Source organism: Girardinichthys multiradiatus, chromosome 8 (assembly GCF_021462225.1).
Source record: "Girardinichthys multiradiatus isolate DD_20200921_A chromosome 8, DD_fGirMul_XY1, whole genome shotgun sequence".
In the NCBI taxonomy this organism is placed as follows: domain Eukaryota; kingdom Metazoa; phylum Chordata; class Actinopteri; order Cyprinodontiformes; family Goodeidae; genus Girardinichthys; species Girardinichthys multiradiatus.
In genome coordinates this window covers 24,052,614-24,080,325 of record NC_061801.1, presented here as the reverse complement: position 1 = coordinate 24,080,325, position 27,712 = coordinate 24,052,614, and the positions used below count along the sequence as shown (strand labels likewise).

Here is a 27,712-nt window from a genome sequence, read left to right as displayed (position 1 = left end):
TTAGATTTAGAATAGAGCAACCATTATAAAGTTTAGAATGAGTTATCTTTCTTTCAAGAATCATGTTGAATTTTCGGTTCTTTGGCTCTTTGGATAGCAGAGGAGGCTGTAAATAAAATTCAGTTCAACTCAGTTGAAGTCGGTTTATATTTATTGCAACATTTCACAGCAAATGTTGCAAGACACTTTGTGAAAAACGTAATCCAGTTATTAAGTCCATTCAATTCAGTGATAGAGACAGATTTAGAGTCAGTTGTATACATTCCAGTAAAATACATTAAAATGTGTGGTCGTAATAGACAAATAGTTTAGATAAACAATTTACAGGTAATGTTTTAAAATTTTCCTAAAAGATTTACATTATATAAAACATACATTTACTTTAAGGTGTAACAGAGTTATAAATAAGCCTATCTGTGAAATCTGTCTTTATCCTCATTGAAGGATGAAGGTTTCTGCCGCATAAACACACACACATGCACTAAACTAACCAAAAAAACAAAACAAAAAAAACATTAATGATTTACTCTTGAGGTTCACTTGAAATGACGTCGTTCACATACAGCCGAGCCAAGGGCAAAAGTGTAATCGGGAAGCAAGAGAGAGACGAAAAAAAGTTCCTGGAAACACAAGAATGAGATCTCAGGGCAGCTGCGGAGGGATTTCTGACAGGCTGAACTTTTTCTCACTAATCACAAACTCACCGAGAAATACCAGAAATGAGATTAAAATGAAGAGCTCGGAGGACTGAGGGGGACGTTCAACCTCACGTCTCAGTTTGGTGGACATTGTCAGCGCATCAGAGGTAAGTTAAAGCGTCATAATGAAGCGATGAGAAATCTTTTATTTTATACTGTCTGGACAAAGTGGTAAGGCGACGCATATAATAATACTTATGTAGAAAATATGTAGTCTAATATTACAATAGTTACAACTTAGCCTACCTATGTGTAGAGTTCCTACAAATTTTCCATGTCAACATTAACTACAATTTAGGACTCAATTTGCTACATCCGTTTTTATGATAGTGAATATTTTCGCCTAGTTGGGCTTTATTATGTCCCCTGCAACAGTCATTAAGCAGTGTTATAATAAAAGGGCAATTTCATAATGTTTTGTCATCTGGACAAATAAAGACATAAAAGTAAAGGTAAATTAATAAAATTTTAATTATATAGCGTCTTTCTCAGATAGAAATCATAAAGTACTTAACAAAGACAGAGCATTAAAGTTAAAATATTAAATCAAAAAACTAAGTAAAGACTCTCAAGACAACATACAAACAAATGAAGCTCGTTTCACAGTTAAGGTGGAACAATCTGAAAAAGGTGACTGTTTTATATCTGGTCCTTGGAGCTAGGAGCAGATTTTGATCTGAGAGCTTGAGGTTATGTGGCTTTAATATTTCAGCCATTTAGGAAGGAGCTTAACCAATCAGGGCCCTTAAAGTTAAAGTCAATATTTCAAAACTTATTCTGGCGTGCAAAGACATCAAAACTGGACTGAACTCTTCTTTTTGTTCCATTTAAGAGTCTTGCTGCAGAGTTTTGAACCAAATGAATGTGATCAAGAGCATTATATTAGTCTAGATGAGAGGAAATAATAGCATGAAAAATGAATTTAAAATTCCTGATTTGACACCAAGCTTCTTAGATTAAAATATTTCTAAAATGATAAAAAAATAGTTTTAAACAATTGTTTAGAGTGACCATCAAGAGATGTTGATTGGTCTAAAACAACACCTACATTTCTTAGCTATGGCTGGATGGCCAAGTTTAGAGGAACCATGTCCTCCGGGCAATGATCAGACAGGCTTCTCACAGTTCACTTGAGGGTAGTTATTTTTAACCAGTTTGTAATTTCTTTTGGGCACTCAGGTTATTCAAATTGTTTGAAAAACTCAACATTCTTCAAGAAGTAACACAGCTGAATGTCATCTGCATAAAAATGACAAGAGATATTATGAGATGTATTACTGATCTTTCCAAAAGGATGTATTTAAAGCACAAAAATGTGGCCCTAAAACAGAGCTGTGGTGAACCCCACATATTCAGTCAGTAGAATCTGACATGATGTTGTTTACATGGACATTGAAGCTTAGAGGCAATATTTAAACCATGCTAACACAGTTTGGATCATTATTTCTTTTTTGAAATGATGCTTCTTGGCTATGAATCATTTTACATATAAAAGCCTGTTTATTTCCCTATAAATGATCCCTGGTTTCTAAGGAAAATCGATGTGTGGGTTGAGCAGCGTAGCAAGAGTTCAGCAGAGTTGAGTGTGTGGATCACGCCCTCAAAAATCTTGCCAAATTCTCTTTGCCAGTGCAGAGCAGCTTATTCTGCTATTGACCGGTTTGGATCGGATGATTAAAATTTGAAGATGCAAGGCCTTTCGGCAATTTAACAAATTATTTAACAAACAGGGCTCTAAGTTGTGTGTGGATGGACCGTACACCACCACAACAGCCTGGCACTTTCTCGTGGTGGTCACAGTCTGCTGTAGGGTGGCATCCCACTCCTCAACCAGCATTTGAAGTTAGCCGGTCTGGTTGTGTTGTTGATTCTGACACAAACCGCACGACCAAGCTGATCCCACAAGTGTTCAGTGTGCTATAAATCAGGACTAGCTGTAAGATTATTTAATTCGCTCCAATCCCATATTCTGGAAGAAGTCAGATAAACCCTGCTCTTTGAGGGCAACCATTGTCATCTTGGATGAGTTTCTTATTAAGAGTGAAGGTATATGATTTACACTGGTTGCCGAGGCTCACCTTGATACAGTATCTACCTGCATTGAGATTGCCTCCAGTGATGGACTGCCTAGTCTAGTGAAGAAGAAGCAGTCCTACACCATCACACTGTCTCCACCAGAAGCTGTCTAGCATTGGAGGAGAGGGTTTGGCAAATTCCTCATGGACTATTGCTACATTCTCTGGTGCTCAACACACATATGGATTATCTTTACAAATGTAGCCCTGTTTAAAACCCTGTTTATAATATCACTGGCTTTTGTTCAGTGGTTTAAGAATTATATTCAAGTGACAATAAAAAATAATTCAAAATGTTCTTACGTTTTGTTCTAAGTTTATATATTTAAAAAAGGAACTTGAAGGTTTGTTTAGTATCTAAACTAAACCCTGTTCAAGTGTCATGGTTGCTATTTTTTGAGGACCCAAATTACAGCAAGACAGAGGCAGACACAAGGTAAAGGTATTATTTAATTATTAAACTTAAAGACTTACAGAGTATACTGAAAACAAACACGAACCAGGGTAGGAGAGACAGTGGAATCCAGCGGAGAATGACAGAAACTGAAAAACTTAAATGGTGGGGAGTGTGATTACTGAACAAGGAGCAAGTGTTTGATTAGAAACAGGGTGCAGCTGTGAGGGAAGGCAAGTAACTGAAGTTAAACTGAGGAAATGGGAGAAATGGCTAATAAGGAAACACACAGGGAACTACGGAAGCAAAGACAGAAACCAGAATAGAGCACAAAGCAGAAACAGGGCATGACCTAACATAAGAATTAATCAAGATTCAAACCAAAACTTTACAAAGAAATTCAGAAACAGGAGTACCCAGAAACATGAATTAAATACACAGAGCACCGAACTAAGATCTACACAGAATAACCGTGAATAAAGGCTGCACCTCAGAGTAGAAAGTAAATGCAAGCACACAAAAAAAACATGAACCTTAAACTAAGGAACAAACTGAACAAGGAAAGCAAAGATGAACATTTACCAAAATAAGACAAAACAAAAACAAAGTACCAAATGATAATTATAAAAGATTTTTTTTGAGCCAGTGTCTTAATGAAATTTCATTATGGTGACATAATGACAATAAAGACTCTTAAAACTTGAACCTCAAAGATAATGACATCGAGGTAACAGGATCTATCATCCAAAAAAAAAGAAAGAAAAACACCTTTTTTGTTTTTGAATATATGCATATATCATATATTCGACCATTGAGTCTCACAAACACGGAAGATGTGATATGGCAAACCAGAAAGAAAGGTCAACATCAAAATGTAAATCAGATTAAAAAGATGTTTATTTTTCTGACATTCAGATTGTTCTATTTTTTACATGATCAGATAATAAATAAAATCTGAAAACTAAAAGTTCATTCAGTTTTCAATTTTTACTTGGAATGTGGTAAAAGTAAATTTAATAATTCTCAAGACTTTTTAAGACTATGAATGATACCTGTTTGTGTTTAGAGTTATATTGCTGAAGAGATTTATTGTATGTAATGTAAAAACTTTAATAAGCTTTATATTGAATTTTGTATCAGTCTACAGCAAGAATGTTTCCTGTAATGTAGGTAATTAGTAAAAAAAAAAACAACTGGATAGATAGTTTAAGTTAAAATAGCTTTATTATGTTCATAATAGAAAATGTGGATATTTCACACAAATCATACAGTTATTATGAGCTATCCTTTTTGAGATTGTCTGTTTCATATTTTCTGTAATTTATTTGCTTATTTTTAGGCATGTCCCTTGGATGCCCATTTTCCATATCAAACAATTTTTATAAAACACAGCTGCTGGAATAAGTTTCTTCATGAGCACAGATCCCTTGCTGAATCTGCCTCAGCCATGAGTGAAAAAGGTTGTCAGCTCGTCGTGTCTCCCTGCAGTGTCTCTCCATCACTGAATACAATTAGAAGGCACCAGTCCCAGACCATTGGGACACCTGTGTCTTCTTCACCGCAACAAACCGGATTTAGGTCGTCCATAGGCAGAACGGAGAAAGCAAACAGAGGAAGCATCCATTCTTTAACTTTTAGGAAACAAAATGAAGACCATGTTGTCCTACCTAACCTGAGCCTCCGCAGAAAAGTTTTAACCTATGGGAAAACCGGAAACCCACAGCAATTGCCGACTTATCCACTTCAGAACACAACCTTGACAACTTCCAAGAATGTAAAGCACCTAAACTCCTATAATTACAACATTAAAGGTAAAAACTAAACTCACTGTGTGATTAAATTGTAGGTGTGTCTTTATTTTCCAGAGCAGCATTTTCAAAGTTATCCTTGCTCTACAAGAATATTCAAACATGTTCCCCCAACAGGTCTGTCATCTTCTCAGTTGAACTGTACAGAATAGATGTCACATTTAATGTGGAAAACGTTTTGAAATAATTTCTCATAGTCTATTTTTTTACAAAACATAAATCTGGATATTTAATGTGGATGTGTGTATTTTTGAGATCTGGTAATAATGTAGTTCATTCGACTTTGGTTTTTATCTAATGTGCTCTGCTATGACTTGTACACTCCAGGACAGTATAATCTGGGTTATTAATTGAAAAACTGTCATTCTTATGTCATTTTTATGAAGATGACATTCAGCTGTGTTACTTCTTGAAGAATGTTGAGTTTTTCTAACAATTTTGTCAGAGCAGCATTTTCAAAGTTATCTTTGCCCTACAAGAGTATTCAAACTCCTTAAATGTTTTCAAATTTTCTCATGTTGCAGAAAAAACTCATACATATCTTGTTGAGGTTTTATGTGATAATAATTAGTTTTTTTATTATTTGCATTAACTCTGACCAGCTTCCCAGTTTCTGCAAAAGAAAAGCACCCCCACAGTATGATGCTGACACTGCCCTGTTTAATTGTAAAGATGGTGTTTTCAACATGATGTGCAATATTTGTTGTGTTTTTTAGAGAACATAAAAAGTTTAATGTTATTCTCATCTGACCAGAGTGCCTTCTTTAACATGTTTGCTGTTTCCCCTTTGAGGCTTCCGGCAAAGGGCAAATGAGACTTTGTATGACTTATTTCTTGCCACTTGGCAGGAACCATCCATGCAGTAAGGTACAAAGACAATGATATAGAAAAATATTCCCTGTTTAATTTTCCCCAAAAATAGTTAATAAAAGTCCATGGAAAAGGAAATATTTAAAAATCTAGGAATAGCGCCCAAAGTGAAATGTCAACTAAGATAAACACAACCAAAGGTAACAAACAAAAAAACTCACCTAGCAATGTAAACACATTGGCATACATAGGCTAGCCTACTAGAAATGAAAAGCGGGGGCACTAAGACAAACAATAGATATACCTAGGGAACTAAATCAAGCCAACACATTATAATCACCACACAAATATTAAAACTAAAAAAGAACATAAACACAAAAATGTTTCCAATCAATAGCATTTAGAGATATTTGGCAGCTTCTACAGAGTCAAGTCCCTTGCTTCCAGCAGCCTGATGCATTCCTCCACTTCCTGGTGTTGCATCATAAAAAGTCCTCTTCTCCAGACAAGTCTTTGAATCTCAGCATAAATAAATAGAAACAGTTAATGATCTACACATGCAGAGCAGCTGTTTACCAAATGTGTGCCCCCATATTAGCAAACAACTGGTAATGTTAAAGAAAAAGTGTAATTCTAATCAAACATGCAGCTGTGAAAGAAGATAAAATAAATAAATACTAACACTGAGAAATAGCTGGAGGAACCTCCACACCATTTATTCATGAAGGCCAGATGTATAGAGTGATCAACTAATACCGCTCCACAGCTTCATCCATCTGACCCGAGGATCTCTGCAGCTCCTCCAGAGTTACCAGGGGCCTTTTGTGATTAATTATCTCCTTTAGGATAAGGGCCATGTTTTTTGGCTAACTGTTTAATAACCTAACACTGCTTTAAATGTCTCCATAACGTCATCCCTGACCTGTCTTGAGTGTTCTTTGGTCTTCACAAGGCTGTTTTTGAGGGATCAGGGTAAAACAGTCTGCATCCAATGCACGTTACCCAAATAATGATGACAACCTTGAATAAATTCCTATGTATGTTACATTTATGCAGCACAATGTGTTGGTCTATTGCAAAGAATATTCAAAAACTGTTTTCAGATTTTTGCTTGTAACGTGAGAAAATATGGGAAGTTCAAACGGTATGAAAACTTTTGCAAGACACTGAAATGTTCAGTAGAACACAGAATAACAAGAACTTATCAGAGCACATCTTTTTTTAACTAAAGCAGAATCCAAAATGATTTATGATGCTTGTCCTTACTTATGTGGCTCTCCTGAGTTCATTATCTTATTATCTTTTTTATTGATAGTTTATCATGCATAAATAATTAAATTAAATGTCCTGGCAGACAGTAGGAGAAAGTAAAAAGCTTTTTAGTGATTAACAGAGCAGAAGGCATCCCAGTTTTGTTCAGGTGTGTGAGGAAAATTCCACAATCTTGCTCTGCAAACCTAGAAAAAGAAATGTAGAGCTGATTTTAAAGGTGTACGCACATCTGTTAAAATACCAGGATTGGTGAATTATAAAAAATTAGACGCTGGTTTTTCATTTCTAAATTAATTTGACATGTATTCTGTACAATTCATCTGAAAAATAAAAATATTTCTTGTGGAAGAAAAATAAAAATTAGATTAGGTGCAGCAGTGAACCCATTGTTTTATTGATTTGAATTTACCACTGTGACCCTAAAAATATTCTCACTCTTCATATTCATCTTGCTAGCAGACAACTAAAGGTTTTGGGTTAAAACTGACTGATTTTCAAGAGCTGTCATGGGATCCATCTAAATAAAAGCAACCCCAGATCATTATGCTGCCACCACCGTGTTTTACTTTGGGCATGGAATCATTTTTGTGATGCTTGGTGTTGTTTTTGATTCAAGGTGTGGAATTTTCACCAATACTAAAGTGTGGTTTTATCAGAACATAACACATTCCCCTTCAATATTTTAGGGAATTTTGGCCCGGACTAGGTGAGAAAAAGTTTCTTCTTACAATTTACAACAGACACTCCTTTGTCCAGTACTTGACAGAAATTCCTTGAGCTCCTTCAGAGTTGCTATTGATTGGCAGCCTAACTGAAAAGTTTCTTTCTGGTATTTTCTTAAGTTTTGGAGAAGCATCTAATTCTTGTAATGTCATTCTTTTCCAATATCTTCTCGAAGTACTATTGAAGGCCTTCTATTTTGGACCATGTTATATATATATAATTTTTTATAAGCTTCTCCTGACTAATACCTTTGAACAATGAGACTATTTTAGTCCTTTCCAAATTCTGCAAACCATTGCTTTGGTGAATTAAATTTTTGGTTAACCAGAGTCAAAATAACTGTTGGGAGATTTAAACTCAGGAAGAACAAAAGCAAAATTCACAAAATAATTTGAGTATCTGCATACCTACGCAATCAGGTTATTGCACCTTTTTTATTTCAAACATGTTCCCCCAACAGGTCTGTCATCTTCTCAGTTGAACTGTACAGAATAGATGTCACATTTAATGTGGAAAACGTGTTGAAATAATTTCTCATAGTCTATTTTTTTACAAAACATAAATCTGGATATTTCATATAGATGTGTGTATTTTTGAGATCTGTTAATAATGTAGTTCATTCGACTTTGGTTTTTATCTAATGTGCTCTGCTATGACTTGTACACTCCAGGACAGTATAACCTGGGTTATTAATTGAAGTTTGGGCTTGTCTCCAGCTGATTTTGCAGTGTCTGGTTCCACTATGGATGTACGTGGCCCAGCAGGTGGTGTTAATCTAACATTGACCAGCAGTCCCATTAGTGTTCTCTCAACATTTCCTGCAAAGACTCTTCCCCCATCATCTTACAGTGTGCCGGCTTCACACACCGATGCCAGGTGAGCAATAGCTCACAATTTTATGTTATTTGATGAGGAGCGCACAAGGTTTGAGTGTTTCTAAAGCAGAGAGCAATGTGTTTCAGGTCCTTACTGTCCAGGGAATCCTTGGCATCCACCACCCTCAGCCTGTTTGAAACCCAGTCTGTGTTTAGTGGCAAACAAGATTGGGCATATGGTTACCGTGTGCTTCCTCCCGTGGGACTACCTCAGAGCTCTGCCCAGGCTGGTGAGGGCAGTGAACAGTTCAGCCTCTGCCCCAGCACGGCCATGTCAGGGACGACCATATCAGGAGGAACAAGCACCTCTGCCTCCCTACCCTCGTATCTTTTTGCAGCTGAGGCTGGAAGCCCCAAACAATCTCATGCGAAGAAGAGAGCTCTCTCTACGTCGCCTTTATCAGATGTCATGGGGATTGATTTTAACAGCATTATACGGACCTCACCTACGTCGCTTGTGGCTTACATCAACGGTTCTCGCAGCTCTCCGTTATCCAATTACACACTGTCTCCTGTTCAGTCTGATGGATATGGTCATTTCTTGGGGGTGAGAGGTCGCTGCATACCCCACAACCATCAATGCAGCATGCTAGGCTCTGCACAAGCAATGGCCCCGCCATCAGAGTGCGGCCACATGCAGCTGCTTGAAGAGGGAGGAGGTCTGGAGAACCAGATGGCTAACATGATGGTGGGGCCGCAGCGCCTTTCAGATGAAGACGGGTTCCTGGATAAGATTTCAGACCGTTGTAGCCAAATGTCCAACAGCATTTTACCACATCTAGAGTCAGAGCCAGCATCATTAATGAGAGTCCAAGATGCTGCTGCTCCATATGGGCCTCCACCCCCTTACCACTCACACCATCATATAAACCCTTCCAGACATCACTGCAAAATGAAGGACCAATCTCAGGACAATGCCACACAGGCTCCAATGTTTCCACACAGGCATGGAGTCAGCTTTTTACCACAAATTCCCATGCTGGAGGAGGAGGAAGGGGAGGTGGAGGACTGCGGCACACACTGCTGCAGGTGGATGGATTGCACTGCAGTGTACGACCAAAAGGAGGAGCTGGTAAGGCACATAGAGAAGCTACATGTGGACCAGCAAAAGGCAGAGGACTTCACGTGCTATTGGGTTGGCTGTCCACGAAACTTTAAGCCATTTAACGCAAGATACAAGCTTCTTATCCACATGAGGGTCCACTCCGGAGAGAAACCCAACAAATGCTCGGTATACCTTACATATCTGTCTCTTGCATCTCCTTCTGAATTCAGTCCTGCATTCTCCTTGTTTCTGATTCTTTTCTAAAAATATACAGTCAGCTTGAAAAGGTTTTACTCCTCTGTGAGATTGATAACGAAATGATGACATAGAAGCATGATAAATTGTGGAGCTCACTAAATTCCTGTCCATATGAGCCAATTAAAGCTACAGTGTCTATTTGAAGAGTTAATACCTCAAACTGCTGAACAATCTTTATTAAGGTGAATACCCCCATGTGGAATGGTAGTTGGCTAAGGTCTTCATTTAAAATACGGCCAATCTCATTTTAACTTAAGCCACGGGACAATTAGCAGAGCTCTGTGATAATTGGCATGGGAGTTAACTCAATTATGTAGTTATTAAATAAGCACAAAAGAGGTCTATCACTGCAGCTCTGGCAATGCCCACTGGGCCTCTACTCGCTATTGTGGCTGTCAGCAGCCAAAAGGGTTTGCCAGGCCTCCGTATGAAAAGCTTGGCTGGCGTTCTGCGAAGGTGATGCCCCGTAATCCAGTTTTCAGTTTGCTTCTTTGGCCACAGAGAGTTTCTTTTTCAATGTTTCAGATGGGAAGATAAAGCAAGGCAAGCTTTTTATATGGCATAGTAAATGCACATGGTAATGAAGAGTGTTTTACAGAAAAAAGGAAAAATATTTAAAGAAAATGCATAAAAACATGAAAAGCATTAACAAAATAATAGTTAAGGTAAAGTTTTATATAAAAAGAATGAAAATGTTAAATGCAAATTCAAAACAAATAAATACCAAAGTAAAATGAAAAATGAGATGATGCACAGGCTTTGAATCTTTACAATAAAGCTGCAGTAAACATGTTTTCAGTCCTGAGTTAAAGAAGCCAACAGTTTCTGCACATGGGAGGTTTTCAGGAAGTTGGTCCCAAGGCTAAAAAGCATAACGTTAAATCCTGACTCACCTTGTTTAGTTTTGGTCTTGGAAAAACATAGAAGGTCATTTCAAGATTTGCCTAAGATTTAGTGCCTCCAGGTCTTGGCCAGGACTCTACTCTTGACCCACCTAAAAGAAAAACTTGCACCTGTTTTTATGTCTCCTGTTCTAGCAGGAAACCTTCAAATCAGTTTTAGGCTTATTTAGCAACAGGCTTTTTGTGGCTGTTTAATCCAAGTCTGAGTCCCTAACTACACCTAGGTTATGCTCTGTAGATTTTAGCCTAATTCAGCCTAATTGATTCTAGATTTCTTACCTTCCATCTTGGGCACCAATAGCAATACCTTCTGGGTCTCGAGAACTCCTACATGTCCAATAATAACAAGACCTAAGATACTGATACATCTGTTGTTGCTGTTGGTCAGTTTTGGTCAGTATTTGTACTTTAGGCTGCAAGCAACAGGCCATACTCACACTGGCTGTGCAAAAAATGTTAAGTGCAAGGTCACTGCAACGTTATTTTAGTTATTGTTTTCTGTAGATTTCCTCGGAAAGGTCTTCTTTTTCCTTTCAACGTGATGTTTAGCATCTTTTCTCTTGCCTTCTCATGGCCAACCTCTTGTTTCTTTAATTTTTAGTCCACATCAAGTGCATTTAGGTGTTGGTTTGCAAAACACTGACACTGAACTCGAAATGAGCTTTAGAAAAAAGCGTTCTTTCAATAACGTTTGCATTCAGGTCACATTTATGCATAAATAACTGCAAAATACAACAATACAACTAAATATGTTCTGGAGTCAAATATAGCTCATCAAAACGTGTTTATTGTAATTCATACCCCAGAGAGACCTTGACCTGTCTAATTATTATTCAATAATTAAATATATATACACTAAAGAGAGATGTTTGAACCTTATAGCTTTCTGTTGCTTTTTAAGCACAAGTTATAATATTCTACTGTTTTAAAAGTTATTATGTTGCAAGCCATTGAATAGACATTTAAAATAATGTAATAATGATGGTTTTTATTCCACAAATAACTTCTCAAGGCAATGCAGCAACTACAAAAGCTAATCTTGGAAGTTAATTTGATTAAAAATTTTTAAACTGCAGTTCTTGACTAATTCTTGAAAATAGATGAGGGGTCTGCAAGCTTTTAATAGCAGCAATAAGTTGCAAATGGTTAAATCATTAATTTATTTAATACATATTTTATTTTGTCTGTTTTTATTAATACTGTGGAGACTATTCAATTAGTATTTTTCTACTCCCTAAAAAATGTATTTTCCTTTGTAAAATGTTTATGTTTTTCTTTTTCTTAAAACTTAAAAAAGGAATTCCAATCACCCAAAAACATTTTATGTGAGTTACACTGCATTTCTTCTAAGGGAATAAAAGGATTGATTTAAAATGTTGGCTTGTTTATCAAATATTAAATAGTTTTTAATTGAAATACATTTCTGAATCACTAGTCAAATATGGAGCATGTAGACCTCCCAGGTTATCAGAGACCTGCTTATTTTGTTTTCCAGTGCCAGAACTAAACAAGGGGAGGCAGCATTCAGTATTTATGCTCCTAGGTTCTGGAAAAAACACTCCATGAAACCCTCAGATATGTTGGCTGCTTCAAATTGGGACTTAAAAACATTATTGCTACAAGTTTTATTCAAACAGTCTCACCAATAAGATTGTGAGATTGAAGATAACATTTTTATTTCTTTGTTTCTTTTTTATGTTTTTGTTTCAATTTTTTTTATTTTAATGTTTCCTTTATTTTTGTTAAAGCACGTTTGATTGATTTGTGTATGAATGGTGGTAAGTCAGTAAATGTGATTTGCCTTGCCTCGGGGCCTTGTAGGTTTTGCATCCCTAGACAAATTTTATTTAGGAGATCCAAGCATAAATGGCTGTTTGGTTCATATAGGTTGCTGACACCCACGACAGACAACACGATTCTTTTCTTAGACCCAGATACACATGGATCATGTTGTCTTTTCCTCACTCCCACTTCAGAGTTGGATGAGTAATTAACAAACCCTCGGCTAAACATGCTTCACGTTAACAAGTTAAAAATTAACATCATGCATACCTGCAGTCGACCTTCTGCTCCAAACTACTTACTTATTAGTTGAAACCAGCTCTGTTGCCATGGAGGTTGCCTTTGTTGGATGGCTCTGTCTAATTATTCAGTGATGAAAGATTTATGGCTGCAGCTTATTGCCAAAAGGAGAGTTTGAACTTGTAGTTGTTGCTCGAGAAAAAGAAAACCTTTACACAGATTACCCACAGCCATTTGCTTTATTTAAACATTTTGAAGCCATTTGCCATTGTCTTAGAGAATTTTTCTCCTTTTAAGATGTCTTTCCTTAACTAAAATCTAATTTAGTGAACTGCAATGTTAAAAAGTGCATAAAAAATGAAATTCTAAAAATTCTAAATATAAATAAATTATTTTAAAAAGGCTAAATAATGTTTAAATTCAGAAATAGGTATATATTGTTTTCTGTCAAAAGATGATATATATAGACTGTTGTACTGTATACTTATGCAGACTGTGCTAACAGCACAACATAGAAATAGCTCTAGTTGTACAGTGAATGTATGGGGCAGGCCCAGACTTGTACCAGTTATCCAACATTTCCGTTAAAAGTTATTAAACCGTTTCTTTTTAAAATACAGCCTTAAATCACCAGCCTGTTTTGGTGTCCCAGTGACCTAAGCACTAATGGTCTTACAGGCATACTAATGCAAAGGATTTCAGTGATGTGAGGTTAACTTTTATTTTTTAGACAGCTTTTAAATATAAATCAATAATTTGCTGAATGTATAGAATGCAGGTAAATACACTGGCCTTTCCATTGTAATACCTTGTATCATTTTACAGTTTTTTTTTATTATGTGTCAAATAATTACAGCAAATGAAATGTCAGGGCAGAACACAAGATAGTCATATTGTTTCAATAATGGTTTGGGATATTTTCTGAAAGAAGCAACAAAGATCGCTGGATTGCAACATATATTTGTCAAACGTTTTATAAACATTTAAGGCTATACCTAACAATCACTGTGAGCTAATACCTTACAGGAAGCTTTACATCCTGATGTGATTAATTGGCTAAATGGTTATTTAAACTATGTTCCTTTGTTTGATCTAATTCTATCCGTTTTCTTGTTGTAATACCTATTTTGTGATATATGTTTCTTTACTTGTTTTACCTTGTACAGCACTTTGGGCCAACTAGTGTGGTTTTAAAAGTGATTCAGAAATAAATTAACATTGGCATTGATATTGACAAGCTTGGAGATACAGTAGATGCAAGAATACCATCCATATGATCACAGATATTCCCCCTGAAACAGCGCTTTGATGACAATCCCGTTGATGCAGTGGTGTATTCTAAGTGTTCAGTAACTGTTAGCATCTTTTCCGTTACACCTCTGCTTGAGGGTCAGTGTTGCAGATGATAATATCCCCAGAGGCCTTCCAATTTTGTCTGTTAAGTTATTTGTTATTCAGATTTCTTAGGTAGGGTTCTTAGGTACGATTATCTCATACCCAGTAAGTAGGTGTTACAGTTGAAACCAGATATTAACATACATTTTACAAATACCTTTTTTTTCATTATCTATCGCTAATTGAGTCTAAACTTTTCCTGTTTTAGGAGAGTTAGGATTAACACAATTATTTCTGTTGTTTAAGATCATATTTAAACAATTTTTATCATACAGTCAGATCGCAATGTTTTAAAACAATATGGGAAGTCTCACCTGTGGAGGTATTTTAAGGCACACATTAAACACACTGTTTCCTTCTGTGACATCATGGGAAAATCTAATTAAAGCAGCTTAAATATCAGGAAGAGAACTGAATGACCTCCACAAGTCTGTTTCATCCTTGAGTAGAATTTCCAGATGCCTAAAGATGCCATGTCTATCTGTTCAAACCATTATACACAAGTATAAACTGTGAAGGTCCAAATGTCAGACCTTTCAGGGTGGAAAAGAGGATCTGTGTCCCAGAGATGAAGTTCTTTGGTGCAAAAGTTGGGTATCACTTTACAAAAGAAAAGCCAAAGACCTTGTGAAGAGTCATAATCCACAGGGAAACAAATTCTATATTGACATGGCCTAAAAGGCCACTCAGCCTTTAATCCAAAAGCAACAAAATAGCTAGATTACTGTTTGCAGATTAACTGAGGGACGAATTCATTTTTTAAAGCTGTGTCCTATTGTCTACTGAAACCAGAATTTTAATGTTTACTTTTGAAAGAAAATAGAGTGAAGCTTGCAATTTCTAGAATAATTTCAATGTCTGGGAGGGGGTGGGGGTGGGGGTCAGCAGCATCATGCTGTGTGAGTGTGTGAGTGTTTTTGAAGTAGCACCTCAAGACATCATCCAGGAAATTAACGCTTCAAATTCACAGTGACCTAAATCATACTGCCAGGTTAGTTGCAGAGTAGTTTAGTCAATAAACCTGACTCAGTTACACCAGTTTTGTCAAAACTAATGGACCACAATTCCTGCAAGCTATTGTGAGAAGAAGACAAAGAAGAAGAAAAAAACACAATTTAAGGCAATACTGACCTAACACAGATAGAATTTAGCTGAATTTAGTTGATTTAATGTCACCAAGAGAAAGAGGTTATGTGTCTTTCTATACAGTGTATGTAAACATCTGGTTTTACCTGTTTATTAGGCAATGGATTCCTTTTGAACGCATAGAAAAGATATTCAAATACTTGTGTTTTAGATGTAAAACTGCCTAAAATAGGTTGAAAGGGTTTTGAATATACCACAAAAATGAGTGAGACAGAAAGATAAAGAAAAGACACAAATATATTTGGTAAAACAGGGTGTAGAACAGTGAAGTGACCTCAGAGCTGAACTGGGCAGCAGACAGGACCTCCTGGCACCGGCTGCAGCTGTCATTGTTCAGCTGGGGTGTGAGTACCTGCCAGGATCTGTCAGAAGTTGGCTGTGAGACTGAGGAGTCATAATGCTTTCTTTTCAACCCCAAACATCCCTTGTGGCACAGTGAAAAGCCCTCTTTAAGAGAGAGGGAGTTACACACCTACCTCTGGACTTGGCTGGAGTCCTGCCAGGATTTTAGTCTTAAGTTGGTTCGGTCCAGTTTGGTGCTTAGAGGCTATTTATCTTTGTCTGTGTTGCTTCACGCAGGTGTCTTTTTCTTCTCTTGCCCTTATTTAACCCTAAAGGCCTCTGAAAGCAAGGCCTTTATAACGACCTATCCGAAATAGATTGCAGAATCAAATAGTTCTCTCCTAAATGGAAAAATATGTGAAATATTTTATGTTTTCTCTCTTCTGTTTTGTTGTGTTTCCAAATTAATTTTCAGTTCTATCAAATGTTTGGAATTTTCTCTCCCGAGCCTTCTTGTAAATACTTTTCCTGTAAATGAAGTGAAAGTCTATTTTCAAGTTCAATTGGAAAAACAAGATGGGCTTGTTTAAATTTGTTTGGTAGAAAATCACTGTATCTTACTGAGAAAGAACAGGAAGAATTTCTAATACTGTGGAGAAAAAAAAAGTTAATTTAGTTATACAGCGATGACTAAAAGGTATAGGAATGTGAGGAATTCAGTCTTAGAGAAAGAATAACAATATCAGACATGGTCTGTGCTTCTTGTCCATGAGACTCCATCAGGACAACAACAACAAAAACATTTTCGAACACTAACCACCCATTCAAACCCCCCAGGAAGAGGGCAATATGTTCCAGGACCTAGAAGAAAATGCTCTGAATGATTTGCATGTTTTAGGGATGAAGTAACTGGTTGCATGATGCAGTAAGCAGTTATGTTGACTGGAATTACACATATTCCTCAAACACCAGACACTAATCCCACAGAAGACCTTCTGCGTGGTGCTGCCATTTATAAAGTCATTTATCATTCCAGAGAGTAAACATTAACATGCATTAGATGGTTTACTGAAAGCTGTTATTTTTATTTTTTTTTTTTGTAATTCGTAGCTGCCAACTGCTGTCAAGGTGACGTAAGATGAATGTTTGAAAACAAATTCAACTGTGGTTATTCATGTATAAACACTGGCCCCTGCTGGACACATTGCAAATATTAAATCATACAAATCATGCAAATATTAAAGCATACAGTAAACACTTATATTATTCATACTTCCTAACTGCTCAAGATTTAAAATTATTTATATTCAACCAAAAAGGTTGTTACTGATATTGAAAAGGAGTATATATCTGGGGCTATAAAATATTCAGCTATTTTTCCTTGCATTTGTTTTTTAAATAGCATGTCAAAGATTATTTTAATAATCTGTGTAAAACCTTTGTTGGAAAAAAGAAGCAAACCATTCTTATATTTCATGAATAGCTTTTGGTGCTTTTTCCAGTGGAATTTTATCGATTTATCTATTGTGTTGAGTTGCAGGCCTCCTTGCCATCACCCTAATCTTTAGCTCCCTCCACAGATTCTCTATTAGGTTCTAGTCAGGACTCTGGCTCAGCCACTACAAAACTTCACTATTACTTCCAGTTGGAAGAAACATGTCGGTAAAAATAAAACATAATTTTAAACCTAAATCTGCCAGAATGTATGACTATTTTTGCTCTTAACTGTACATGTGTTGCAACATTTAAGTTATAGACCAACGCAAAGTAACACGTAATTGTGGAGTGAAAGTGAAAATGTGGGGATGGACTTGTATTCAGTTACATCTTGCTCTCAAGTGATCAGAACACCACATTTGAAATGTTTGCTGATACTCTTATAGTGGTTTTAGAAAGTTTCAAATGGGATTTCTCACTACGTTCTTTCAACAATAGCTTTCTTTTTTCCCCTTCTCCAACGTCCAGATTTGTAACAAATGAAATAAATGAAATAGTGCACAATCAATTGTTTTTCTGTCAATAGATTATCCCACCTGAGCTGTTGGTCAATGCAACTCCCCAGAGTTTCCACATCTTGGCTGCTTCTATTATTAATGCTTTGCTAGCTTGGCCTGGTCAGTTGAGGCAGAGAGCCATGTCTTGGTAGGTTTAAACTGTGCTTTGTTGGGATATTGCTTTATAACCTAACCTTTTTTAGTTGGGTTATAAGGTGTGGCAAAGTTTTAAACTTTATCTCTGACCTGATTTTTAAAAATAAATGTTAAAACCTTGTATCCTACCATTTCTCAGTTGTCTACTGTTTGTTTTGGTCTATCATCAAATGAACTCCCAAAAAGATATGTTGAACTATGTCATAATGTTTTTTAAAAAGGTGTTAACGGGTACAAATACTTGTGAAAGTATCTATTAATGACATTTTCTTTTATTAAGATGGTTCACAGACTTTTGCGTTTTATAATTCAGGCATTATGTAATAATATATTTCATTTTAAAGAGACTTTAAACCTTTTTAGCGCTGCCATTCTATGACAAGGTCTAATTTTAAACACACTTCATGTTTATGCTGTCAAAGTTTGAAGGCTGCAACAAGGCTTTCTCTCGGCTTGAAAACCTGAAGATCCACTTGCGCAGTCACACGGGGGAGAAACCATATCTGTGTCAGCACCCAGGGTGCCACAAGGCGTTCAGCAACTCGAGTGACAGAGCTAAACACCAGCGAACACACCTGGACACAGTCAGTGGCGGCTCATCGCAATCACATGGTATAATTAGAGATGTTATTTAAATTCTTTGGATCAGTATGTACTCACTGTCTGGGTTTATGTGTCTGTAATTGTGCAGAAACCATATGCCTGCCAGGTGCCTGGTTGTGCAAAACGTTACACTGACCCCAGTTCATTGAGGAAACATATGAAGTCCCATTCTACCAAAGAGCGGCAATTACGGAAGAGGGTGAGTACCCCAGTACTGCTACTGTGGAGTAAAACAGATCAACATATATATTGCAATTGTTTCTACTGTCCCTATGAGGTCAAATATACAGTATAAGCAGAATAGGAGATTCAAACTTAGTGAACATTAATTGAAAATCTCTGGATTGTATTTGTAGATTTCAAACTCTTGCTGTCAGAACCTAGCTTGAGAAATGAGCTTCACCTCCTTAACATGACAGCTGTGAACAAGAAAAAATCCTCTAACATACAGCATGTGACATATTTCATTTCATTTTGCTTTCCTTCATCCTAATTAGCTCTGTGACAGGCTTTCTATCCCACTCACTTAGCTCTGCAACTTAACTGTACTCAGATGATCATTATCTTTAATTAAAGGTGAGCATGCGGTTAGATTAAAACTACTAGCAATGGAGTTTGTCAATTTCTGCACACTTAGGTTAACAGAGGCAGCAAAGGGTCTCTCAAAATTATTCAGTAATGTTGTTGGTCTCTCTTGTGTTTTCCCATTGAGAGTCACTCCATTAAAAAACACTTTACAGTAGTGCAATTTTACTATTAGGATTCTTGCATGTCAGTGAGAGAAGGTTTTTAATTTTGAGGTGTGTGTCATTTGACACACAAACAAAAGTGAAGAGTGATAACCAGAAAAAATGAGGATGTGTAGATTCTTTTTCTTTTGATAAGAGAAAGGTAAATTAAAACTAGTATCATAGCTGTTTTTAAATAAAACCTGCAATATGACATTTATATTGCCCTCTCTACAAATAACTTTAATATTTGCTTAAAGCATAAATGCATTTATTGACTTTCCTACATAATGATTAATATAGCAAGGGAACAAGAAACTTTCCACGTGTTCTAAGATTTAGTGTGCTTTGAAAATTTGCATTCTTTGTCAAATTTCTGTGTTTCAGATCAACAAACAAATTTTATTATTAGACAAAGAAATGCCAATTAAATGAAAAAAACGCAGACTTTAAATGATGGTTTAATTACTGAAGGGAAAGAAGCTACGCAATCCTTCCTGGCTTTAGTTACCTCCTCCCTGGTTAAATCTTAAATTTAACCACCTTTATTAGAAAGTCAATTTCAGTGTAACTAGCCACATCCAGGCCAGATTATTGCCAGACTTTTAGAATAAAGAAAACCATTAAATAGTACCTTCTGACAATATGAAGAAGGCTGAAAGATCTCAAAAAGCAACACATCCTACCGTAATCTTAACATAATTCAAGAACAGATGAAAGTCACTGACACCAGTCTGGAAAGGGTTAGAAAGTCATTTCTAAGGCTTTGGGGACTCCAGTTAACCACAGTAAGAGCCATTGTCCAACAATGGAGAAGACATGAGAGAGTGGTGAACTTTCCAGGAGAAGCCTGTCTATTAAAATTACTCTTAGAGCCCATCAATAAAGCATCCAGGATGTCACAAAAGAACCCAGAACAACATCCAAAGGACTGCAGAATTGGATAAGTTAAGTTCAGAGTTCAAGATTTACCAATAAGAAAGAAATGGGACAAAATGGTATACATGGGAAAGAGCCACAGTGAACCGCGGACTAAAAAGAAGACAAATGGCTATTATACATTTGCCAAAAAACATCTTGATGATCCTCAAAACCTTTTGGAAAATATTCTGTGGACTGACCAGAAAAAAGTTAAACCTTTTGGAAGGTGTGGATCCTGTTACATATGGCATAAAGGTAACAGAGTATTTTAGAAAATAAGATCATACTCTCATGCGAGGTCTTTCTGCACAGAGTTTGCATGTTGTCCCTGTGCATGCGTGGGTTCCCACCGGGTACTCCAGCTTCCTCCCACAGTCCAAAGACATGCCTGTTAGGTTAATTGGTCTCTCTAAATTGCCCTTAGATCTGTGTATGAGTGTGTGCATGGTTGTTTGTGTGTTGCCCTGCGATAGACTGGTGACCTGTCCAGGGTGTACCCCGCCTCCCATCCATAGACTGCTGGAGATAGGCACCAGCTTCCCTGCGACCCACTATAAAAGAAGCAGTATAGAAGATGACTGACTGACTCTGATGGTGGTGGTAGTATGATAATCTGTGGCTGCCTTGCTTCTTCAGGACCTGGACAATTTTTAATCCAAAAGTAAAATGCAATCAGTTTATGACCTAAGGTCAAGCACAAATTAGTTTTTGAGTAGCCTAGTTAAAGTCTGGACCTGCTGTGATATGATCTTAAACATGCCTTTCATGCTTTAAAACCAATGTGGCTGAATTTAAACAATTCTGCAAAGAAGAGTGGGTCAGTATTCTTCAACAGTGACTAGGTGGCTATTGCTGCAGCCAAACGTTGGATGACTAGTTACTATGTGTGGGGGAAATTACTTTTCACACAGAGCCAGTTGGCTTGAAAAGCTGCTTTGTTAATAAATGAAATAGAATTTCAAAATTCAATTTACTCAGATTATCTTTGTGTGAATATTTATAATCCCTAACTGGCTGGAAGATATATTTGTTATTTCAATGTAGTAGTAGTAGTATTTTAAGATTTGATGCCTCTACTGCATACAACACTTACTGTTCTTAAACACACATATAAATAACTGTATACTACGGCTATCTGTGAATAAAAGTTGTCACTTTTTGCCTCTCAGAGAAAGCATAATTATCTCCAACAACACAACATAGATAAATCTAAACTTTTGCAACTTTACTCCAAAACTTTGCTCTTAATTAAAATTTTCTAAAAAGAAAAAAAAAAAAAAGACCTATTAAGTAATAATCAGGTTTTAACCTAAAGTTGAGTAATTTATTAGGTAAGCAAAATAATCATTTATCACATTAGATAAAAGAAGAATGTGAATCTTTGTGACTTGTATTTGGATATTTCTCCCATGCCTCTGAATTCTTACTACATCTGATGAACAAATGCTTCCTCTGATTTTTAAGGATTTTGTAAGGATTTGCTAGATTTCTATTAAGGGCCATATAGATATTTTAGCATATTAAACGTGGTGGCTCATCAGATTTCACTGTGATACCTTTTAGCAGCACATAATGACTACAGTTAAACATTTTATGTAGCCTTTAATCAATCATGCATACCAGCTTAGAGGAATTTAAGCCTATTCAGAGGTTGGCTCAGTGGTGTTGGTTGGTTGGTTTCCACACATTAACTGCATTCTACAGTTCAGCTTTAACTTTTGGAAGAAAAGGTCTTTGTCCTTAGCCTCATAGAACATTAACTTTATTTTTTTTCTGTTTCTTTGTTGCCATAATTGCAAGAGCAAATGTAGCAAGAAGGCCCAAATCATTATTCCACCATCATCATGTTTCACATGAGGTTCTTATGTTGGATTGCAGTATGTATTTCCTGCTGGTCTCGTCTTTGCGCAATATTATTGTCTTGATGGTTTATTTATTTATTTATCTAGTTGTTTATATGTAGTGGTCGCAGTGGTAATAATAGAGGTGGCCTGTACTGGCAGGGGCTAGACATCAGGACATCTTTTTAAATTGTTGGTTATCCAAGCCCAGGCAGTGAAGCAGGTTGAGTCCTTTAAAAAAATCAGTATAGAAGTAGAGAAGTGTATCTCTTTTTCCCAGCATGTTAACTACATACATAAAAAGCTCAACTCTTCACCTATTGAGGAAACTAAGGGCTTTGAATGTCCGTCCGTCCGTCCGTCATTGTACACTTTAATTTTCGACCTCTCTTCGCACCTCCCATCGCGTTCTGCTTCTCAGAGGTAACGCTTGTATTTCCACACCTGTTGACAAGGTCAAAATAAAACTGAACAGACTTCTAGCACTTTCTTCCTAAAACCTATTGTTATATTATATTATGTTATTGTTTGCATGCGTCGTTTGATTTGTATGTACTAATATCTAACATAATGGCCTCAGATACTAATGCCAAATAATACAATTTCTTACAAATATTCTTAATGTAAGTGCATGAAGACATTTCTTGAACCTAACCTAAATTTGGTCATTTGGCAAAACAGGTCCTTCTCACAATATTAGCATATTGTGATAAAGTTCATTATTTTCCATAATGTAATGATGAAAATTTAACATTCATATATTTTAGATTCATTGCACACTAACTGAAATATTTTAGGTCTTTTATTGTCTTAATACGGATGATTTTGGCATACAGCTCATGAAAACCCAAAATCCCTATCTCACAAAATTAGCATATTTCATCCGACCAATAAAAGAAAAGTGTTTTTAATACAAAAAACGTCAACCTTCAAATAATCATGTACAGTTATGCACTCAATACTTGGTCGGGAATCCTTTTGCAGAAATGACTGCTTCAATGCGGCGTGGCATGGAGGCAATCAGCCTGTGGCACTGCTGAGGTCTTATGGAGGCCCAGGATGCTTCGATAGCGGCCTTTAGCTCATCCAGAGTGTTGTGTCTTGAGTCTCTCAACGTTCTCTTCACAATATCCCACAGATTCTCTATGGGGTTCAGGTCAGGAGAGTTGGCAGGCCAATTGAGCACAGTGATACCATGGTCAGTAAACCATTTACCAGTGGTTTTGGCACTGTGAGCAGGTGCCAGGTCGTGCTGAAAAATGAAATCTTCATCTCCATAAAGCTTTTCAGCAGATGGAAGCATGAAGTGCTCCAAAATCTCCTGATAGCTAGCTGCATTGACCCTGCCCTTGATAAAACACAGTGGACCAACACCAGCAGCTGACACGGCACCCCAGACCATCACTGACTGTGGGTACTTGACACTGGACTTCTGGCATTTTGGCATTTCCTTCTCCCCAGTCTTCCTCCAGACTCTGGCACCTTGATTTCCGAATGACATGCAGAATTTGCTTTCATCCGAAAAAAGTACTTTGGACCACTGAGCAACAGTCCAGTGCTGCTTCTCTGTAGCCCAGGTCAGGCGCTTCTGCCGCTGTTTCTGGTTCAAAAGTGGCTTGACCTGGGGAATGCGGCACCTGTAGCCCATTTCCTGCACACGCCTGTGCACGGTAGCTCTGGATGTTTCTACTCCAGACTCAGTCCACTGCTTCCGCAGGTCCCCCAAGGTCTGGAATCGGCCCTTCTCCACAATCTTCCTCAGGGTCCGGTCACCTCTTCTCGTTGTGCAGCGTTTTCTGCCACACTTTTTCCTTCCCACAGACTTCCCACTGAGGTGCCTTGATACAGGACTCTGGGAACAGCCTATTTGTTCAGAAATTTATTTCTGTGTCTTACCCTCGTGCTTGAGGGTGTCAATAGTGGCCTTCTGGACAGCAGTCAGGTCGGCAGTCTTACCCATGATTGGGGTTTTGAGTGATGAACCAGGCTGGGAGTTTTAAAGGCCTCAGGAATCTTTTGCAGGTGTTTAGAGTTAACTCGTTGATTCAGATGATTAGGTTCATAGCTCGTTTAGAGACCCTTTTAATGATATGCTAATTTTGTGAGATAGGAATTTTGGGTTTTCATGAGCTGTATGCCAAAATCATCCGTATTAAGACAATGAAAGACCTGAAATATTTCAGTTAGTGTGCAATGAATCTAAAATATATGAATGTTAAATTTTCATCTTTACATTATGAAAAATAATGAACTTTATCACAATATGCTAATATTTTGAGAAGGACCTGTAATTCTGTGGAAGTTAAACCAGTTAAACTGCTTCACTTTTTGTTTTATGCATTCAGATATTTTCATGTTTTTTTCTACATCGGGTGAGTTCACTGAGTGCAGCGAAGCTATATTTGTTGCATATGGTAAATTTTATATTTAATTGCTCCGTTTATAATACCTTTCATTTCAGTTAGTGTGCAATGAATCTAAAATATATGAATGTAAAATTTTCATCATGACATTATGGAAAATAATGAACTTTATCACAATATGCTAATATTTTGAGAAGGACCTGTATGTGATATTTTTTGTCAGTATTTCTTCCTAAATTTATACATTTTTGGGCCAATACTACGAATTAATGTAACTTTAATGGCTTTGAATATTTCTTCAAATTCATGGTGTGTTGTGTCTAAAAGGCTACATACAGAGATGTGATTATCAAAGCTACAACGCTTCAGCAGCTGGTATGTTTTTGCCAATGCAGACAGATGAGTGGCACAGATTGCTGGGTCGTCAGAGCACAAGGAAGGAAGTGTTTGCCATAAGGAAAGTCTCCCAGGACTATCTTACATCAGGGGGCTGAAAACCCTTTAATAACTGCTTTCAATGCTAGTTTTTTTTTAACAGAAATAGAAAAATGGAAGCTCTGTTTAGTGTTATACAAGTACAACAATAGTGATGGGGTGGACTTTCTGTCATCCATCTCTGTTTATGCTTACCTTTTTATGTTGTTTCTGTAGATGAAATCCTCGGCTGATGCAACCCAAGACACACTGACAGATTGTTTAACCATTCACCCTCTACACCCTAATATTTCCCCTCCGGCAAGGCTAGACAACAGCTTGAACCCAGCTCTTGGTGCGTCTCCTGAGTCATACTGTGTTACGTTTAAGTTCTGGTTATTCGCATAAATGCATTTACCATGAGAAAAAAAATCAGCCAAAACAACAACTTTTGCTGTTGTAACCATGTTTACATAATAGGTTTCTTCATTAAATTCACAGCCTTGAAGTGTCTGTAATTCTTGTTCATCAGGTGCAACGCAAGGACAGGAGTCTTATAGTCCCCAACTGGCTCAGATGTTCTCCATGAAAGATAACTACAGGTAATAAACAATTTGTTATTTTTATCATTATTGTTTTGTGCAACATATTTTGGTAAATCTGTCAATTAAATCTTAAATCTATCAGTTCTGTATTTTGAAGCCAGTTCGTGCTTTTTTTAATAAAAGAGTCAGCATTATTTTAAAACAAGTCACTTTCTTTTCACCACAAATTGTAATAAACGTTTTGCTTTCAATGAGCGGGAAATAATCAACTGAAACATTGGTTGTCATGGTTTCAAGGCTCCAAACTCATAATAAAAAACAATCCGTTTAAAAAAAAAATCCCATTGTTTGTTCTTTTATTTTTTATTTTTTTTAATTTTTTATGTTTTTATTTTATTACGAGTAAATCGACACACAAGGTCTCATATTTGACTTGTTTTAAATAGACATACAAAACAATATGTAAAAACAGAGTACAAACAGTCAGTACAATTCATACAACTACAGTACTTAAAGAGGGTAACAAATAAATAACAGTAGCAATAAAATATTAAGAACTTCCATCCAGTGATTTTTATTGTTTGTTATTTTGTTTATTGTTGTGGATGCTACAATAAAAGGAGCTTTTCACATGTAATGGCCAGAAACATTTTTCACTTGTCAACCTGGGTAAAATGCCTCTTCATCCACTCTTCTCTTCAAAGAACATAATAAAGGATTTTTTGTCCTCGTGAGCTGCCAGATGCATACGGCTCCTCAATGGTTCGGATTGTTCTCAGACCAGTGGTGGGCCAAAGCTTTCACTGCGGGATGTCCGAGGCAGACAATCGGCCTGTGAGAGCAGACCTCGCCTTGCCTCATTGGTCTCAACCGCTCGCATCAATGGATGCTATAGCCACCACCAAAAGCTGTCGAGGAATTCAATGAGTGAATCATAAAATCTAGAAAATGCCATTTATGCTCCAGCGAGAGATGAGACAAGGCTGTAATTACTCTTTTAGTTGTTAAATCAATTGTAAAATCTTTGTTGCCAGTTTCTTGTCTGATAACGTTTGATTCTCAGATAGTGTTTGGTCAAAAATGTTGGCTCACACTAATCTCATTTGCATAAAGACTAGAAAACTAATTGATTATCCAGACATACATTAGCGACTGGGTCATATTAAAAATACTAATTTACAGTTCACACTATTTTTAATGTCTGCCTTTTCATTAATAATAACAATTATGTAAGATGAAATTTTCCAAGATAATCTTTCTCAAATAGTTTAGGATGCTAAAAGTAAGGTAAAAAAAATTAAGAAAGACTGTATGTTGCATCAAATGCAGGGGTATATTGTAACACTGAAAAGTAAAAAGGTTTTTTTCTTTTAAATGCATTTTCTTTGAATACTGTGTAGGAAAATTATGCAAACGTAGTCACATTTTGTACCACCACAGTGTATCAAATGTAATCAGCCCAATTCACAAATCTATTAAGTATTAAATGTGTGCAGACCAGAGTTTGCTCCTCTTTGCAAATTCGAAAATACACGCAAAGGCAGATCTGCGTCTAAATTGTTTAAGCAAGCAAATAGCAAATTCCTGATCTGATGCAGTTTTTCCACATTGAAATGCATGTACAGGTCCTTCTCAAAATATTAGCATATTGTGATAAAGTTCATTATTTTCCATAATGTAAAGATGAAAATTTAACATTCATATATTTTAAATTCATTGCACACTAACTGAAATATTTCAGGTCTTTTATTGTCTTAATACGGATGATTTTGCCATACAGCTCATGAAAACCCAAAATTCCTATCTCACAAAATTAGCATATCATTAAAAGGGTCTCTAAACGAGCTATGAACCTAATCATCTGAATCAACGAGTTAACTCTAAACACCTGCAAAAGATTCCTGAGGCCTTTAAAACTCCCAGCCTGGTTCATCACTCAAAACCCCAATCATGGGTAAGACTGCCGACCTGACTGCTGTCCAGAAGGCCACTATTGACACCCTTAAGCAAGAGGGTAAGACACAGAAAGAAATTTCTGAACGAATAGGCTGTTCCCAGAGTCCTGTATCAAGGCACCTCAGTGGGAAGTCTGTGGGAAGGAAAAAGTGTGGCAGAAAACGCTGCACAACGAGAAATGGTGACCGGACCCTGAGGAAGATTGTGAAGAAGGGCCGATTACAGACCTTGGGGGACCTGCGGAAGCAGTGGACTGAGTCTGGAGTAGAAACATCCAGAGCCACCGTGCACAGGCGTGTGCAGGAAATGGGCTACAGGTGCCGCATTCCCCAGGTCAAGCCACTTTTGAACCAGAAACAGCGGCAGAAGCGCCTGACCTGGGCTACAGAGAAGCAGCACTGGACTGTTGCTCAGTGGTCCAAAGTACTTTTTTCGGATGAAAGCAAATTCTGCATGTCATTCAAAAATCAAGGTGCCAGAGTCTGG

General features: G+C 36.9%; 1 protein-coding gene and 1 long non-coding RNA gene across 3 annotated transcripts in view; one reads left to right on the top strand and one right to left on the bottom strand.

Annotated features, from left to right (window-relative positions):
- Positions 1-607: 607 nt before the first annotated feature.
- glis3 (GLIS family zinc finger 3) overlaps positions 608-27,712 on the top strand; it is a 35,513-nt gene continuing 8,408 nt past the window's right edge. Inside the window, exons 1-8 of the mRNA XM_047373696.1 lie at positions 608-805; positions 4,507-4,978; positions 8,497-8,656; positions 8,743-9,886; positions 18,278-18,439; positions 18,547-18,657; positions 24,963-25,080; positions 25,258-25,327. Coding sequence (XP_047229652.1) covers positions 4,615-4,978; positions 8,497-8,656; positions 8,743-9,886; positions 18,278-18,439; positions 18,547-18,657; positions 24,963-25,080; positions 25,258-25,327 — 2,129 coding nt within the window. The 5' untranslated portion in view covers positions 608-805; positions 4,507-4,614. The remainder of the gene's footprint in view (positions 806-4,506; positions 4,979-8,496; positions 8,657-8,742; positions 9,887-18,277; positions 18,440-18,546; positions 18,658-24,962; positions 25,081-25,257; positions 25,328-27,712) is intronic.
- Positions 18,556-25,074, bottom strand: LOC124873161. Of its 2 annotated transcripts, none has more exons than XR_007039458.1 (3): positions 24,942-25,074; positions 22,266-22,392; positions 18,556-18,678 (listed from the first exon to the last, which is right to left on the bottom strand). It is a non-coding gene; the product is annotated as an uncharacterized LOC124873161 (long non-coding RNA). The 2 variants fall into 2 exon arrangements; XR_007039459.1 differs by lacking the exon at positions 18,556-18,678 and adding an exon at positions 21,786-22,179.